Below are 18,273 nucleotides of genomic sequence, written 5' to 3'. Positions count from 1 at the left end.
GCCGTAAGTTTTCGTAGGGGGAAAAGTTCTACCCATTTACTGAAGTGATCCGTGACTACCAGCAAGAATTTGTTTCTGCTCAGTGTTGTGGGATACGGTCCCATGACGTCACACGCCGCGATTTGCCAGGGAGTCTGGCTGTCGATAGGCTGCATGAAGCCGGGCGGTCGTCCGCCTCGGGGCTTCACGCTTTGGCACACATGACACGATCGGGCGTAGCGAATCACGTCTCGTTTCATGCCTGGCCAGGTAGCGAAGCGACACAACTTAACGTAAGTCTTGGGGCCGCTCGCGTGCCCGGCGATGCACGAGTCATGAAAGTATCGTAGCAGTGTTCCTCTCAACGCGCGCTGTATCACCGCCTTAAACGCCTCACTTGTGTCGTTCTCGGTGGGAATATACCTCAGCAGGACACCGTCGGAATTCAGCAGATAGGAATCCAGTGCGCTCACAGCATTACCAGCTGTTCCTGAGCGCTCCGCACCGACAGCAATACCAGCTGCCTCCATGTGCGCGGCGGCCGCGCCGCCCGGCTCCCGGAGCCCGTTCAGCACTTTTCGACAAAACGGATCCTTCTGCTGAGCCTCGAACAGCTCCTTTCTGCTGAAGACAACTCCTGCGGAACCAACAACATCTACGTGGTTCACGCTCTCGCCCAGGATCGACGGTTGTTCCGCGTCCCTTACTCGGGCTACGGCCAGGGTTTCTCCCTCGCCTCGGACTGGCGCTCACGAAAGTGCGTCCGCTGCGGCATTGCTTTTTCCTTTGCGGTAGCGCACGGTGAAGTCGTAACGCTGCAGCAGCAGTGCCCAGCACGCCAGGCGGCCACTCGGCTCACTCAAGCGCCTCAACCAAGTGAGAGCCATGTGGTCCGTCTTAATCGTGAATGCCACTCCGTCGACATAATAGTCAAACTTCCGCAGAGCGGAAACTATCGCGAGACACTCCTTCTCTGTCACCGAGTAGTTCCTTTCCGCCGGCGTCAACGAACGGCTCGCGAACGCAACCGGTCGGAGAATGCCTCCGTGCTCCTGAAGCAAAATTGCACCTAGACCCAGGTCGCTTGCGTCTGTTTGAATCACAAACTCCCTGTTCAAGTCGGGCAGCTGCAACTCTGCCGTGTCAGCGAGCACCTTTGTGAGGCTGCGCAGTGCCGCCTCCTGCTCTGGACCCCAAGTCCAACGCTCGTCTTTCCTCAAGAGCTTCGTTAAAGGCGCTTGCACTGCCGCGCAGTCTGGAATGAATTGGCGATAAAAGTTCACCAATCCCAGAAAGCGTCTCAGTTCGCCGATGTCTTTCGGCGAAGGGTAGCTAAGTATAGCCTCGAGCTTATCCTCACTCGGCAGAATGCGGCCGTTGTCCAACGTGAATCCCAACAGCGTTATTCTGTTCGCAGCTATCTGAGCTTTACTCGGGTTCAACGTGATACCCGCGGACCTCAGCCTGTCTAGGAGGTCTCTCAAGTGGCGCAAGTGCTCGTCGAATGTTTTTGAATAAACCACTATGTCGTCGAGATATGCGAGAGCATGTTGCCACTTCGCATCTCCTAGGACTCGGTCCATCAACCTCTGATAAGTAGCGGGAGCTCCGACTAAGCCAAAAGCATTCTTTTGAAATGAAAGAGCCGGCGGTGACAAGTGAAAGCCGTTTTCTCTTTGTCACGCTCGTCCATTTCGACCTGAAAATATCCTTGATAAGCATCGAGCGTCGTAAAGTACTTCGCCCCGCCTAGGTTAGATACTAAAGAGGAAATGGAGGGTAGAGGGTACGCATCCTTCTTCGTAACCTCATTCAGCCTGCGGTAGTCTACACAAAGGCGATAAGTATCATCCTTCTTCGGACTAGAACTACCGGGAAGCCCCATGGGCTGTTCGACCTTTCCACAACGTCTGTGTCGATGAGTTCGTCTAAGGCGCTGTCAAGTGCTTTCCGTTTAGTCAAGCTTATCGGCCGGGGATTACATTTCCACGGCGCAGCGTCACCCCTGTCTATCCTGTGCCTGACTAACGTAGTGAGGCCCGGCCGGTCCGTGAAAATCGCGTCGTATTTGTACAACAGCGATGACAGTCGTGCCCTTTCTCTCTCCGGCAGGCTGTTGACCTCTGATAAAAGTGGGTGCGCTGCCCCTTGCAACGTCGCGGCACAATGTTGTGCCACCGTCCCTCCGTTGCTTTGATCGTCTTTAGCGATTACGGTTTGCTCGCTCGGCTGCGGCTGGGTGACTGGCGTGTCGTTGCAGGCACGGGCGCTTTTGCGAAATGCTTCAAAACACCCGTTCCGTTCTCTGTAACCTCCGCTGGCGATGTCTATCAAAATACCCGTCTTGGCGAGAAAGTCTCGACCTAAAATAACAGGAACTGACAGACCGGGAAGATGTACGAGGCGTTGTCGCCTGACGCGTCTCTCCCAACGAATAACTAGTCTAGCTGCACCGCTCGATTGTGCTGTGCCGGAAGCAAGGCGGAAAGTGAAGTCACTATCTCTTAAGCGGATATTGTTCTCGCGGAGATGCTGCAACACCTCGTCACCAAATAAAGAAGCGCTTGCCCCAGTATCCAATAATGCGGCAAACTTCTTTCGGGCTATCGTTAGCTCGATGAACGGCGCCTGCGAGGCCGCGACATCTCCTACGCGACAAGCCAAAGGCGCAAGTAAATCGAAATCACCAGTTGTGTTCGAGATCGCCGCCCGGGACCCAAGGTGGATCACCGGCGGCCTCGCCCGTTTCCCGAACCACATGCTCGACCTCGGCCCGGCGTGCTTGCGCAGTCACGGGCGATGTGCCCCAGTCCGCCGCATTGGTAGCAACGGCCACCGAAGCCTCGGTGGCGTGGGCGCCCGTCGCTCCAATCCGGCGGGCCGTAGCTTCCACGCTCGGCGGTCGGCATGTGCCGCTCTTCCGTTCTCGCAAGTTCCTGCCGTGGCGCGTTATGCTGTGCTGTTTTCAGCGCATAGGCGTACGGGTCCAAGGCGCGGTCTGATAATTCCCAACCACGCTGGACCTGCTCGTCGGCGAACGATGCCGACGCGTCGACCCTAGCGGAATGTTAAGCGATCCCGCCGCCGTTCCACACGCAGCGAGGCTCGAGTGACAGCGCGGCGGGTGGAGGCGGACGGTATGCTCGCGCCGCGAGGATGTCCCCTTGGATGCGCTTTGCTTCGGTGGCGAGCTCGTCTAAGTCTCTGTACCTACATCCCCTGAAGTAGGCCGCGAAAGTCGGGTGCGCTTGCCGTGTGACGCGCTCGACTTTATCGGCGTCGGTGGCGAGAGGGCTTGCGAGACGATAAAGTTCGTCCATCGCTCGAACATACTCCAGCAGGGACTCGTCCGGATGCTGGGTACGCAACTCCAACTCTCTCCTCATACGCCACTCGTAGTTGGCCGGAAGAAATTCCTCGCGGAATTTCGCGCGGAACTCTTCTACTGTGCGGGCTCTGTGTTTGGCCAGTCGGAACCAACGAGCCGCCTGTTCAGTCAGTGAAGCAGGGACCACGCGCGCGAGAAGTTCGGCGTCTGAAAGCCCTGTTGCTTGCTGATAATACTGCAGACGATCGAGGTACTCGTTTGCACTAGTGCGATCGTGGTACCCACTATAGGTAGGCATGTCTACCTTAAATCGTGGTCGCTCGCTCTGCGACGGGGCCCGCGTTGTGTTCTGCAGGGCGCCGGCTAAGCTCTTCATGACTTGCAGTGCATTCTGCAGCATTATTTCGCTTGACGGAATACTACCGCCCGAAGGTTCGGACGCATCCGCAGCTTGCGTCGAACTATTTGGAGGCATAGGTGGCTCTGAGTCCGCGGGACGAAGCGGCGAGGTGTTAGGCGTGTTAGGCCTATTTTCAGGCCTAAACCCTGCCAACGTGGTGTTTCCGCGATCCCGACTGTTCCGCGTGAAACACTCGAAATCAAAGCTACCGGTTCGTTCAGAAGCTGCCGCCGCGTTAGCACTAGGCCTCTGATTATCTGCCGCGACCTCCGACAACATGAACAAATCTGGAAAGTCAGACAAGCCCGTCGCCATATTTTGCTGTAACTTCAGTAGTCCCAGCTCCAAAAAACAGAAAAAAACTCGCCGTGTTGCCGAATTCGAACCACGTTGGTAGCGCCAAATGTGGGGGTCTTCCCCATCCCGTAGCGCGTGTAATCGCAGCTACGTAGGGTTCGGGCAAATAAGGCAACAAGCGAGTCAACTCAACCACGTTTATTGCTGTTGGCAATAAAACACACTTGCAGAGGGAAGTCCGCTCTGTATAATAAGCAATAAAATAGGCTTGCCTCGTCGCGTGTGGTAGTCACGCGAACGAGGTCACTCACGGGTTTCAGCGGGTAAATCCGTATGGGCAGGTATAGTCAAGTGAGGTCAGAGAGACCGGGGGTCTCTCGGTCGCGCTCTTTTATATCTTTTTACCTTTCCGCGAAAGGAGTGTCCTCCTCGCCAGCCGGATACTTTCCCTCTTCGCGCGCGTCGCGAGAGGCGCGCGAGAACCGGGAGAGGGCAAAGTGCATTTCTCCCGTGTTCGCCCGGCTCCCGCGGCGCGCGTTGTGCGCGCACGAGATGTCCGCCCGGCTACCGCCGCGTGCGCTCCGTTCGCAAGCGACGGGCGAGCGCCCGCGGGAGAAGGTGGCAGCGTGTGCTCCCCACAGCCGTGACACCATCGGCTAGTCGTTCACGTGTACGGTCATGGGAACTGGTGGCATGTTCGAACGATCCGTGTTCGTCCATACCGGCAGTGCCCTCTCCTAGCCACGCGAGACGGTCTCGCGAAGTGTGGATCGGCGCACGCGCGGGACGTCCGCATCGCTCACCGATCCCAACTCTTTCCCGCAGAGTTAGCTTACCTGCGTAATGGTGTGTAAGGTATTTTTGTAAACGGCGCATGTATGATGATGTATGCGAAAAAGTTGTATATATGTGAGGGTCCTTTTCTTGAAATAAATATTGTTGCAAGTTAGCGCCTGTGTGTGTCACCTCTCCCTTCGTCCTTGTCTTTTCACGCGCTATAAGCCTCCCGAAGAGGAAGCGCCTTCGACCTTTTGCTCCCAAGTCACTCCGCCGTTCGGTGGCGTTCGCATCGCGACACTCGCGCCATCTCTCGCCATCTACGACCGCCGCCGGCACTTCGCCACGCGGAGAAGCCGGATTACAAGAGACGCAAGCTATGTGAGGAAAACAACATCAGCGGACGCGTGAGAGTCGCGCATCCCCACATCCCCCCAACCTTAAATCACTAGACATACTCCGGCGAACCATGTCGCACGGTCCATCAATGCACGCATCGCGAACAAGAGTTAGTACATGCGATAGTGGCCGCGCCGAGGAAATGTCCACACATTATCCACAAGATGCCAGCGGACATTGTCTCTGGAGTTCACCGCTGGGGTCCGTTGGTCACAGCACCACCTCTGCAGATGACTCCAGCCCAGGACCCCGGAAACGGTGACGCAGAAGTTGGCACGAGCAAGCGTCGCTCGCGCCGACGCGCCATGCTGGCGAGAGCTGCTGTAACCGTTGGTGACTGCCGGCTCTTTTCCCAGACACAGGGGGCCGTCGAAATTGCTGCGCCAAACTGGCCACGGGCATCTGCATCGCCGGGGGTAGCTCGATTGTAGTCCGGGGCAGCAGCGCTGACAATGTGGAGGTGACAGCAAACCAGGGGTGACTCCGCTCACACTGCGTACACTCAACGCACTCGACAAACACTAAAGTAGTGCAAGGGAGACGAATTCGTCATACGCATCGCCCACGTGGTATGATGTTGAATTCGGCTTGCAAAATTTCGAGCGGCATTTCAGATGCTAAGTTCACGTGAACAAAGCTTACTTTCATGAGTTGAACGAGTAATTTCAATTCGTGCAAGACTAACTAGAATGAGGGAAGCGAAGTGCAACACCTCGAAACCACGATCCACCAGGTTGTGTCCCTCAACATGTGACAGGCGGCTTTGTAAAGCCTTATACCTAATGCGTCGCTACCCTGACAACAACCAGCATCCAAAAACAAAAAACAACCCCCCAAAATGGGCACAAGAACAGGCAGCCGCTAGGAGGTGTTACCTCTGTGAGGTGGTCTGTTAGCTCTTTCATGGTGGTGGCGGTCGCAAACTCCAGCCGGATGGGGCAGGACACTGCCAGGTCAGCTGGCCACGCCGCCGTAGCCAAGATGAAAGGGGCAGCCACAACCATGGCTGCAAGGCATTTGCACGGCAGCGGCGATTGCAGAGAGCCGGGCTCTCAGTCTGACGTCAGAGGGTCAGTGACCCCGTCCGCCTTCAGTGTGGGTGGTGCGTGTTGCTCTCTGTTGTTCGTAGATTCGCCAACGTGCAACCTGCCTAGCTGCTTCTGCTCATTGTGTGATCTCTTCAGCACCGATCTCGATGTCATCAAATTCATGAGGGAGCATTGTGTCTAATGTTGTCGTAACCTCACGGCCGTACACGAGGCTGAAGGGTGTCTTGCGAGTGGTCTCTTGACGAGCCGTATTTTAAGCGAAGGTGACATAGGGTAAAACCTCGTCCCAGTTCTTGTGGTCTACATCGACGTACATGCTTATCATGTCAGCCAGTGTCTTGTTGAGTCGTTCCGTCAGCCCGTATGTTTGAGGGTGATAGGCCGTGGTCTTCCGATGGGCGGTACTACTTAAACGTAGAATGATGTCCAAAAGCTTGGCCATGAATGCAGTACCTCTGTCTGTGATGACTACTGCCGGAGCGCCATGTCTTAAAACGATGGATTCAAGAAAAAATTGCCCCGCTTCATCTGCTGTTCCCCTTCGCGGAGCACCTGTCTCTGCATATCTAGTGAGAGAATCCGTGGCGACGATTATCCACCTATTGCTGGTAGTAGACGTTGGGAAGGAGCCCAGAAAATCTATGCCTACTTGTGCAAATGGTGTGGCAGGTGCTTGAACAGGGTGCAGTAGACCAGCTGGCTTGACGGAAGGCGGTTTGTGACGCTGGCTATCCAGACATGTCTCAATGTAGCGTTTAATGACCGCAGCAAGTCTCGGCCAGTAGTAATTCTGCCGAATCCGTGCCAATGTGCGAGTATAGCCCAAGTGCCCAGCAGTCGGCTCGTTGTGGCAGGCGTGTAAGATTTCACATCGAAGCGATGAAGGAACAACAAGTAAGTAGTTGCTGCCGCTAGGTGAGAAGTTCTTCTTGTAGAGTACGTTGCGGTGCAAGCAGTACTACACCAGCCCTCTTGCAAATTGCCTCAGCATGTTGTTGGTTTGTCCTTCAAGGTAATCAATCAGCGGCAGCAATTCAATGTCATCCCATTGCTGGCGTGAAAGATCGGCTGTGTCCACGAGTCCCAGAAAGACCGTGTCGTCATCGTCTTGTGCTGCTCTCTCAACAGGAGACCGAGAAAGGGTACGGCCACGCTAGCGGCAAAAACACGCGGCAAAAACGCGCGGCAATGCGTCATGCCTCGCGCGGCAGAAGCGGTAGGAATCGGGGGTTTTGCGGCGTGCCGCGCGAAATGGGTACGAGACCCATTTCTGCGGCAAATGCCGCGTGCTGCGAGATGAAGAACCAATCAAGAGCGACGAGGGTGACGTCGCGGAGCTATCACGACCGGACCGCCGTCGGTCCACACCGGGTTTTCAATCGCCGATCGTCGTCTCTCGCACGAAACAACGAGCGCTCGCGGTGTTGCTCGTGCCGCATTCAGAGAGCACGGGAGATCTTATCGCGCTGTCGCGCGGCGAGACGCGCTTGCCACAGTGGCTTCGCGGCAAGGCGCTGACGTGCGACAACTTGCCGCTTGCGGCATGACGCAGGTGTTTTTGCCGCTAGTGTGGCCGTACCCAAAGGCAGTCGGCGTCTACGTGCCGTTTGTCCGACTTCTATGCGACAGTAAAATCGAACTCTTGGAGTCGAAGACTCCACCGTGCCAGCCGGCCGGAAGGATCTTTCAAATTATTGAACCAGCAGAGGAAATGGTGATCGCTAACAACGGTGAAAGACCGACCGTACAAATTCAGATGAAATTTCAGAACTGAACATACCATTGTGAGGCATTCTTTTTCACTGGTGGAGCAGTTAGTCCTCCGCTCGGGACAGTGTCCTACTTGCGTAAGCGATCACCTTGTCATTGTCGTCCTGCCGTTGTACGAGCACCGCCCCCCTAGACCGACATTACTAGCAATATCGTCGGGGCATCTTTATCGAAGTGTGCAAGCATGGGAGGTGCTTGCATGCATTGCCAGAGCTCGTGAAATGCCTGCTGCTGGTCTTCGGCCCAAGTCAAAGGGATATCTTCTCTGGTGAGCGGTATTAACGGCCATGCAATACGCGGGAAATTCGCAATAAATCGCCAGTAATATGCACATAGTCCCGTAAAATGTCGCACGGCCTTTTTGTGTGATAGGCTCGGGAAATTAGCAACGGCAGCAATGTTATCCGGATCAGGTCGGCCTCCTTTGTTACTGACAACGTGGCCGACGAACTGGAGCTCTTGAAAATCAAAGTGGCACTTTTCAAGCTTCAATGTGAGACTGGCAGAGACTATTGCTTCAAAAAAAGTTTTCAGCCTTTGTAAGTGTTCGTCAAACGTTGCGGAAAAGACAATCACGTCATCCAGGTTTACCAGGCATATTTGCCATTTTAGTCCAGAAAGCACAGTGTCCATTAGACGCTGAAATGTTGCTAGCGCCGAACACAAACCAAAGGGAAGTACCTGAAATTCATAAAGTTCGTCAGGTGTCACAAAGGTGGTTCTCTCACGGTCTCTCTTATCCACTTAGATCTGCCAATAACCACTTTTCAAGTCCATTGAGGAAAAGTAGCACACGTTTCGCAACCTGTCCAAGGAATCACCAATACGTTGCAGTGGATAAACGACCTTATTTGTGACCTGATGGAGCTTCTTATAGTCTACGCAGAAGCGCAGGCTACCGTACTTCTTTTTTACTAAAACTACAGGTGACGCCCAAGAGCTATTACAGTAGCCGACCGATTTTCCGGACTTCGCGGGGACTGAAAAATAGTCCGAAAAATCGAGCAGTCCGCAAAACCGAACAGCCCGAAAAACTCGCCCCCCCCCCCTTCCCAAAGAAAAAAATTGAGGCAAGATGTCGCAGTTTCGCCCAAAAGGCGGAGCATCGATTGCGATAGCAAATTAATAGACAGCGATACGAAGTAAGGATGTTAGTTTTATCGGCCGTATAAAGTTGTAAATATGCGCTTACTAACTAAAAAAGCACGGTGTCACGCGCGCACAGGTTACATGAACACATCTCGCTCGATGACCGCGGGTAAATTGACCTTCGCGCTGTCTATTCTCTCGCTTCAACGCGAACGAAACACACACACACACGCACACACGCACGCACGCACACACACACACACACACACAGCGCATACCAAGCTACTGGCACTCGGCGCACGCCCTTTCTACCCATCGCAGATCACTTTCAAGATACGATGCCTGCGGGGCAGCTCCGCCGGCAGCAGCCGCAAGAGCTGAACGCAACTCCCCACAGTCTCCGTCGCCTTCTCCCCGTGACCCGCGAGCGAACGAAGTCCGCGCGCCTGCGCCTCCGAGCGCCTTCCTCTCCCGCGTGCGCGAGATTAAATTGCGGTTGCCGGCTGACCCTCGCAAGCTTTCACCCGCACGTACGGCGCAACCTAACTTAAAAAAAAAGAAAAAAAAACCGGATTCCGCTTAAGTGATTATGATGATGGTGCTGAGCTGACCGAAAACAAAAAAAAACCCAAAGAAAGTGCCGCTTTTTGGAATGTTTTGTCGGCCAAGGAAGAGCTGGCATAGCCTCAGAGACGGGAGAATCGCATGCGTGTACTAATCTTGAAGGCTATACAGAGGGGCACTGGAAGCCAAGCCCGGAGCGAGCGATTTAGTCCGGAAAATCGAACATTGGCACCTAGATTCGTCCGAAAAATCGGTCGCGAAAATGCATTAGCTCTATGGGAATCCTGATCGTGCATCTATGAAGTCCGGAATATCCAACAAGTCCGAATTTTTGGAGTCCGAAAAATCCGTCGGCTACTGTATATGGTCGAATAATGCCATCTTCCAGCATCGTCTTCACTTGTCTGTATTGCCTCGCGTTCCTTTGGAGCCGCATGATAAGGGTTTTGTCAAATAGGTCGGGCGTCGACATCAGCAACGATGCGGTGTTTGGTAAGTGGCGTTTGAATAACTATTGATGCAGAGGGGAAACAGCCCTGGTACTGGTTGATGAGCTCAAGAAGACAGTCTCGCTCAACAGCCGTTACCGTCGAACTAACGTCTACAATAGCCGCAGCTGTGGGGATCGTAGATGCCGCCTCCTATGCTAAGTGACAGTCTTCAATTGGTAGTACTTCGTCGCAATAAGCAACAGAAGTGCCTTTCGCGATGTGTCGACGCTCCTTACTAAAATTAGTCTGCAAGAGTTCGGCATTTCAGTCGATTACCTTGATAAGTGCTCTGGCAATTGAGACGCCGCAATTTAGTGCTAGGGCATTGATGTGTTCAGCGACTCCAGTCCCATTCTGCAGGCTGTCACAGTACACGGGTACGATCGAGCAACTCTGCGGCAAAAGTATCACGTTGTCTGCAGCAATACGTAAGCACCGTTGTCGGTGCGCCTCATGGGTGACATTATTCAACTTCGTGGCAAATGTGACACTTCTGTTGTGTATGTTAATCACGGCTCCGTACTCACGCAGGAAATCCATCCCCAATATAAGTTTCCTTGCAACACTCAAAGAATGACGAGGGTGGCGACGTAGGTTGGAACCGGCGATTAAGAGTTGGGCTGTGCATATCCCGACCGGTGTCATGAACTGACCTCCGGCGGGTCTTATGGTTGGTCCGTGCCATGGCATCTTCACCTTCCTTAGTCAGCAAGCTGTAAGCTTATGATTGAAAAATAGGAGCCAGTGTCAACAAGAGCGGTTACTTGGTGGCCGTCAATGCTGGGGTCGGCGCTGACGAGGTCAGTTACGTCTTTCGTAGTTGTATCTGTCGTATTCATCGTTGCATTCATCGTCTTCTCCATAATCATTGAAGTCTTTGCATCGTCGTACGTCGATAATGGGGGATATGGAGAACTTTGGGTACTGGCAACCTCACCCCCGGAGGTCGCTGCATCTAGTTTCCCCGTCGCGGGCTAGGGGACCTGCCCCTAGTGACGTCTGCAAAACTGCGATGAGTCGGTGAACTGTAGCACGCAGGAGATGGCGAAGGAGAACGTGATCAGGGAGTCATATTTTGCGGCTGGATGTTCACAAGAGTCTCGTAGGCGCGTCGACCGTCATGCGGAAAATAGGCGTAGTTGGCAGGAAAGCTTGGGTTGACGAGGACGCGGAGGAGCATCAACAAAGACACCTTATCAGTTGTCAAGAAAACCAACAACTTTGTCTCTACATTTAACCTAAAGATCCGCGCTATTTCAACCTTGTCCCCACTGGCACATACCCGCAGCAATATAGTTGTTCCACTATATACATACACAACTTGGGCCACGGGCTATGTGCCCAGAACTGCAGCAACTGACAATAGAAAATGTTTGTGAAGGCAAAACAATTGCAGCAGCACGATGACTGTTGATCACTGGAGCAAAGTGGCGAATCACCGCATTGCCACTGCCCGTATGTGCGTGCAGCTGGGCTCCACGCTGCACACGCTAGAAGTCCACGCATGATGCGGGTTTGAAGAGCACTTGATAAATTTGAAAGGATCCTTTTTGTCATTGTAGAGTGGCACACTGACCAAGGGGCATCACAGAGGTTCACTGAACAGGCGCACTCACCCACATGTACTCAGTGACCTAAGTTGGTCACTTTCGAACTTTATGTGTGAGACGGTCGTCTCTAGGACCTGTGCAGTGTGCGATGACGTTTTGTGTGGACAACACTACTCCTGCGTGTAGTGTGTGAAAAGTGGATAACAGCGTATTGGACAATGTGTGTAAATAGTACATCAAGCCCAGTGTTGTAACTGCTAGATTACAGATTAACCAGTGATCCAAGCTGGTGGGAAGAGACACACAGATGGACGGGCAGTCTGATCCCTGAAAGCCTAAGTGTACTTCAAAAGTGCTGAACACATTAATTATAAGCCTCCTAATAAGTCGGCCCTTTCTACAGCAAAACAATGTAAATGCAAGTCAATGGGGGCAACAATTGTAAAACAAGAGGCCACAGTGTTGAGTCGAACTCCAGTGCCCACCAGCTGCCAACAGGCCTTGCATGTTGTTGTGGGCAGGTGCCTAATAGCATAAAGTGCCACAAACAGAATAACTTGGCAGATGTCTCAGTGCTGGAAAGCAAAGGAATTTTGGCAGAACCAATCTGACAATGAATGTCGACATTAATCCATTTCGCATTGAAGCAATGTATTGACACACACCGTATTTCCGCCGCCGCAGAGACGCATTTTGTGTCAGGCACGTATGCAGCTGGATTCTCTATCACACTTAACACGGTGCGTCATTGGTTTTGAAACCCTCAGCACGGCAGCCCAATGCTTTAAACGTTTGACCAAAGACTACCCAGTGACCTACGTTGGTGGGAAAACGGTTAAAGACATAGACGCACCTTCTATAAATGCATCAAGTGCCCAAAGAATACCCATTGCATGGAACGTAATGTAGCCAAGTCGAAGGGCATGCCAGGCGAGGAAACGTGATTGGTAGCCCAGAAGTGTGGGTCACTCTTGCAGGGTTTCGGCGACCCAAGAGAGAGGCGGCCAACTTTTCGACGGAGTGTCTGTTCCTGGCACTGCAAGCGGCCCACTTGGGCGTGGTGCCCGCGATGGCCCGCTATGGACGCCGGCTGCGGGTCCTGCGGGAGCTGCAGCGGCTCGCCCAAGAGATGGCCGCCGCCCAGCCCCTGTGGGAGGCAAGCCCCGCTGCCGGGCGCAACCGTCGCCTGCTGGCCAAGTGGCGGGGCCAGGCCCGGCGAGTGGCCCAGAGCAAGCTGTGCGCCGATGCGGGGCTCCTGGACCCCCTGCTGCTGAGCCGGTGCCTGGGCCTGTACAACCTGGCCGCCGCCGTATTCCTGGCCGTGCTCCAATCGTGAGTGGTCACTGTCGTGGTGCTCTGGTACAACTCCTGCTACGGTGGCCAACCAACAACCTTCCCTGTGGCACAGCCATCTTGTCCACAGAATCAAATGTGTAACAGTACCAGAAATTTCTAGACACCTTACAGCACGGTGTAAGAAGAACAGGGGCTCTGACGACACGGAGGCCGCTGGTGAGAAATGTGTGTCACTAATGGTGGTGTTTCACCAAGATAATTTCCAATACAATCAGGGCAACACTTGACTTCAGCCAACCAAGAGGAAGGGATATTCTACGATGGATCATATCCATGTCATAAATCAGGTAATCGAGAATTCTTCGGAGTACAATCAACCTCTCTACATGGCTTTCATAGATTATGAAAAGGCATGTGATTCAGTAGAGATACCAGCAGTCATAGAGGCATTGCGTAATCAAGTAGTACCGGAGGCATACGTGAATATCTTAGCAAATATCTACAAGGATTCCACAGCTACCTTGATTCTCCACAAGAAAAGTAGAAAGTTACCTATCAAGAAAGGGGTCAGGCAAGGAGACACAATCTCTCCAATGCTATTCACTGCATGCTTAGAAGAAGTATTCAAGCTCTTAGACTGGGAAGGCTTAGGAGTGAGGATCAACGGCGAATATCTCAGCAACCTTCGGTTCGCAGATGACATTGTCCTATTCAGCAACAATGGGGACAAATTACAACAATTGATTGAGGACCTTAACTGAGAAAGTGGGGTTGAAGATTAATATGCAGAAAACAAAGGTAATGTTCAATAGCCTGGCAACGAAACAAGAATTCAGCATCGTCAGTCAGCCTCTAAAGTCTGTAAAGGAGCATGTTTATCTAGGTCAATTACTCACAGGGAGCCCTGATCACAAGAAGGAAATTTACAGAAGAATAAAATTGGGATGGAGTGCATACAGCAGGCATTACCAAATCCTGACTGGGAGATTACCACTGTCGTTGAAAAGAAAAGTGTACAATCATTGCATGCTACCGGTGCAAACATATGGGGCAGAAACTTGGAGGTTAACAAAGAAGCTCAAAAAAGAAGTGAAGGACCGCACAGAGCGATGGAACGAAAAATCTTAGGACTAACGTTAAAAGACAGGAAGAGAGCGGTGTGGATCAGAGAACAAACGGGGATAGCCGATATTCTAGTTGACATTAAGCAGAAGAAATGGAGCTGGGCAGGCCATGTAATGCGTAGGATGGAGAACCGGTGGACCATTAGGGTTACAAAATGGATACCAAGAGAAGGGAAGCGCAGTCGAGGTCGGCAGAAAACCAGATGGGATGATGAAGTTAGGAAATTTGCAGGCGCAAGTTGGAATACGCTAGCGCAAGACAGGGGTAATTGGAGATCGCAGGGAGAGGCCTTCGCACTGCAGTGGACATAAAATATAGTCTGGTGATGATGATGATGAATGGTGGTGTTTCACGCTGCACCGCTGCACAGCAGCACATGTTTAGGAGGCTGAAAACGCAGGAAATTAGAACGTGTAATTGTAACTGCATGCAAAGCGCGTCTAAAAAAATGAAAACAAATTTTTTTATACTGCGTCTCCTTCCACTATAATTATTAAAATCCCCCAGGCGCCGAAACAGACGATAATTACTCCGACAGTGCACGGCAGCAGACGACGTGTGTCGATACTTGGAAGCGGTCGCCGACGAGCAGAGCGGGCAGACGATAAGCTCTTAGTTAAGCAATGTTTACTTCAAAATTACGCAATGATCATTGTCGTTCTTGGTAAGCGTTTAAAAATTCAAACAGTCTGAATCTCAAGAGAGGGAAGGGAAGTCTGCATCTCGAGCTACGACGTTGCCTGGTGGAGACGGATTGTCGGCAAGAAGTGATTCGCAGCAAACTACAACAGCGGGTCTTTCATGTGCAAACACGGAGTTTCCATGCTCAGTGAAAAGAGCTGACTGTATGGTGCATAGTTGACTGCAACTGCGCTTGGTGCGTAGTTGTGGGCAAAGCAGAAGATACGCCCCCTCCATCTCGCGTTGCCTTCCCGCTTTCCTCCTTTCGCGTGCGAGACTGCACCGTTAGTGCCGCAGCATGACATCGACCCCCTCCCATTTCCCCACGGCCTTTCACACGACGTTCACATTCGCTTTCCGCCGAGCGTTCGCTCTCTGTGAAAGCGTGCGAGGGAGCGAGGAACGTGCGCTTTCACTCGCGCGGCGGCAATTTTTTCGCCCTTGGACTTTAGCGGAACCTCATGGCAACGGTGACGACAACGCCAACGGCAGAAATCCGCTTGGAGTGTCCATATAATAGCTATCGCAATAAAAACACATGCTGCAAAAGCATTGCCTGGCCACCCAGCATGGTGGCCAGGCAATGCCCGCACCCCTCGCGCCCCATTGATGGATGGATGGATGCTATGAGCATCCCCATTGAAACGGGGTGGTGGGTTGCGCCACCAAGCTCTTCTTATTAGTTGTTATTATTACTAGGGGGCACACGCAACAGCCTCCTAGTTGCGTGTGCCGCCTAGTGGCAGCCCAACATTAGTGAGACGCGACGCGTGCTTCCGTCGGAGCAACTGTTCTTCTTGCACCGTGCCCTACAGTGTCTCGTTCTGACATCACACAATGTTGGCAGCCCCGAACAAAGTTGTGCCATTGTGTTGCCTAGAGGCTAGTATCTGATGCACTCCAAAACTGCGTCTCCATGTCAGACACTGAAAAAACAAGAATAATATATCAGGATAACTGGAGTCTAATTATTTGACAGATGACACATCAGGATAGATGAGTAGTAGAAATAATAGAAAACTCCACATAACATTTTGCTTAGCATATTCTCACGAAGATAATTAATTCGAACTCGTCAAAAGAGAACAGCCATCTTTAATGATGGCCGACACTCAGGAGAACGTGCGCACACCTGCACCCTTTGTCGTCTTCTCTCGGGTGATCTCTGTGCCTGTTGTGGGCAGCTGACTTATGACAATCGGTGCCTCTAGTGGGCAGCTTACTTCGCGTCATTACTCCCCACGTGAAAAGTGACCGTCCCGGTCTCCGGTTGGAGAGGGTAAAGGGCGACAGAGGGCATGGGAGAGAGTTGATCAGAGGGGCACTTCTTCGTGTGCATAGTACGGCTTCATCCGTACTACGTGGACAATTTCGGCTCATGCTCGCCGTCAGCTCGAGCTTATATTAGTACTCTGAGGGACGACCTCGTAGTTCACGTCGCTGAGTCGCCTGACGATCTTGTACTGGCTCAAGTATCTGCGCAGTAATTTTTCTGACAGCCCTTGACGACGAACGGGTGTCCACACCCAAACATAGTCGCCGGGTTCGTACTGGATGTTCCTTCGGCCACTGTGTAACGGCGGGCGGCGGCACTCTGCTGGTTGCGGATGCGTTTGCGAGCAAGCTGTCGAGCTTCTTGGCTTTCTGGATGATCCCAGCGTTGTCACTTCTTGTTGTTCCGTTCTCCACCGGGAGCATGGCGTCTAAAAGTGTTATTATGCAGCGCCCATAAACCAGTTCAAATGGTGTGAATCGGGCGGTTTCCTGCACAGCCGTATTGTATGCGAATGTCACGTATGGTAGAATTTAGTCCCATGACTTGTGCTCTACGTCAACGTACATCAAGATCATATCGGCCATAGTTCTGTTGAGGCGCTCGGTTAGTCCTTTAGTTTGTGGGTGATAGGCCGTGGTTTTCCGATGATTGGTGTGGGTCAGCGTGACGATCTCTTGCATTATGTCAGCAGTAAACGCGATTCCTCTATCGGTTATTAAGATGGAAGGGGCCCCATGACATAGTACGATTTCATGGACAAAAAACATCGCGACTTCTGTAGCGGTTCCGCGGGGCACAGCTTTGGTTTCTGCGTACCTCGTTTGGTAGTCTGTTGCGCCGACTATCCATTTGTTGCCTGCGGACTACGTAGGGAAAGGACCGAGGAGGTCCATTCCCACCTGTTGAAACGGTGCCGGAGGAGGGTCCAGGGGTTGCAAAAGACCAGCAGGTTTCAAAGGTGGAACCTCGCGCCGTTGACAATCACGGCGGCTTCTCACGTAGCGCTGAACGGACGAGAATAGTTGTGGCCAGTAATACTTCTGGCGTATGCGCGCTAACGTCCTGGCAAAGCCGAAGTGTCCGGCACACGGGTCGTCATGACACGCCTGCAGCACTTCTTCGCGCAGGGAAACTGGGATGACAAGAAAGAACGTTTCTGGGCTTTTTTTCAAAGTTCTTTTTGTAGAGCACATCGTTCCGGAGGCAGTAAGAAGTCAGACCGCGTGACATCGGTCGTGGGACAACAACGTCGGCTCCCTGAAGGTATCTGATGAGGGGAAGCAATGTACTGTCTGCACGTTGGAGGTCAGCCATCTCGACAGTGTCCACTACACCAAGAAACGGTAAATCTTGCTCTACGTCACAGGGCTTCCAAGGTATAGGTGCACGTGAGAGGCAGTCAGCGTCGCCGTGCTTCTGTCCGAATCAATATACAGTATAAACCACTTATAACATAACCGATTATAGTGCAGGACCGTATATAGTGCGGTCTTTTCAGACTCCCGTTAATTTTCCCATAGCACTCCATGTATACACGTATCGCTTATAGTGCAGTTGCGGGAAACTAAATACGGGTTACAGTGCGGCTGCCTGGCAGTACGGAAGTCAGTGGAGACGGCGAACGCTCCCCTCAAACGGGCGCCCCCAAGGAGTGCTCGCGGAAGAAAGAGACGATGTGGAGGAGGAGAAGGGCACGTGGTGCGAACGAACAGCCAGTGAGGCTGAAACCAGAATCTTGAGTGCGAGTCGAGTCGTGAAATATCACGGCGCACATAGTGAGCGAGGGCCACGAAACAGCCAACGCTCGCCTCACGATAACGGCAGTAAATGAAAATTCAGCGAGCGAACAGGCGGCGCTGGCACGGCCCGGCGAAGGGCGCACGTGAAGACCGTGGAATGTGAGGGAGGAGGGTGGCTGGGAAGTGGATTTCGCCTTGGCAACTCCGCCGCTTCGGTGGCTCTCCTCGCCCTCCCTCATAGCTCCCTCACTTTCGACTGTCACCGTGCGCACCCGCCGCTGTGCAGGCACCGCCGCTACAGCCGACCCGGCGCCAGCTCCCCGAAGTTACGTTTTCTGCCGTTATCGGGAAGCGGGCGTTTGCCGGCGTGGGCAGTTTTGTTGGCCGGCCTGGGACAGCGCTGCTGCTTCCCCGTGCGCCGTAGTCGCAGCGTGCAAGGCCAACACGTGACTAGAAAGTAGAG

At 52.9% G+C, this 18,273-nt stretch overlaps 1 protein-coding gene across 3 annotated transcripts in view; it reads left to right on the top strand.

Annotated features, from left to right (window-relative positions):
* The window catches only part of LOC119445387 (ubiquitin conjugation factor E4 B), a 441,801-nt gene that overhangs the window by 279,559 nt on the left and 143,969 nt on the right, over positions 1-18,273 (top strand). For all 3 annotated transcript variants that reach the window (XM_049664500.1, XM_037709694.2, XM_049664499.1), the window contains exon 13: positions 12,671-13,025. In XM_049664500.1, coding sequence (XP_049520457.1) covers positions 12,671-13,025 — 355 coding nt within the window. The remainder of the gene's footprint in view (positions 1-12,670; positions 13,026-18,273) is intronic.

Source organism: Dermacentor silvarum, chromosome 3 (genome assembly GCF_013339745.2).
Source record: "Dermacentor silvarum isolate Dsil-2018 chromosome 3, BIME_Dsil_1.4, whole genome shotgun sequence".
NCBI lineage: Eukaryota > Metazoa > Arthropoda > Arachnida > Ixodida > Ixodidae > Dermacentor > Dermacentor silvarum.
This window is presented reverse-complemented; position numbering and strand designations above follow the sequence as displayed.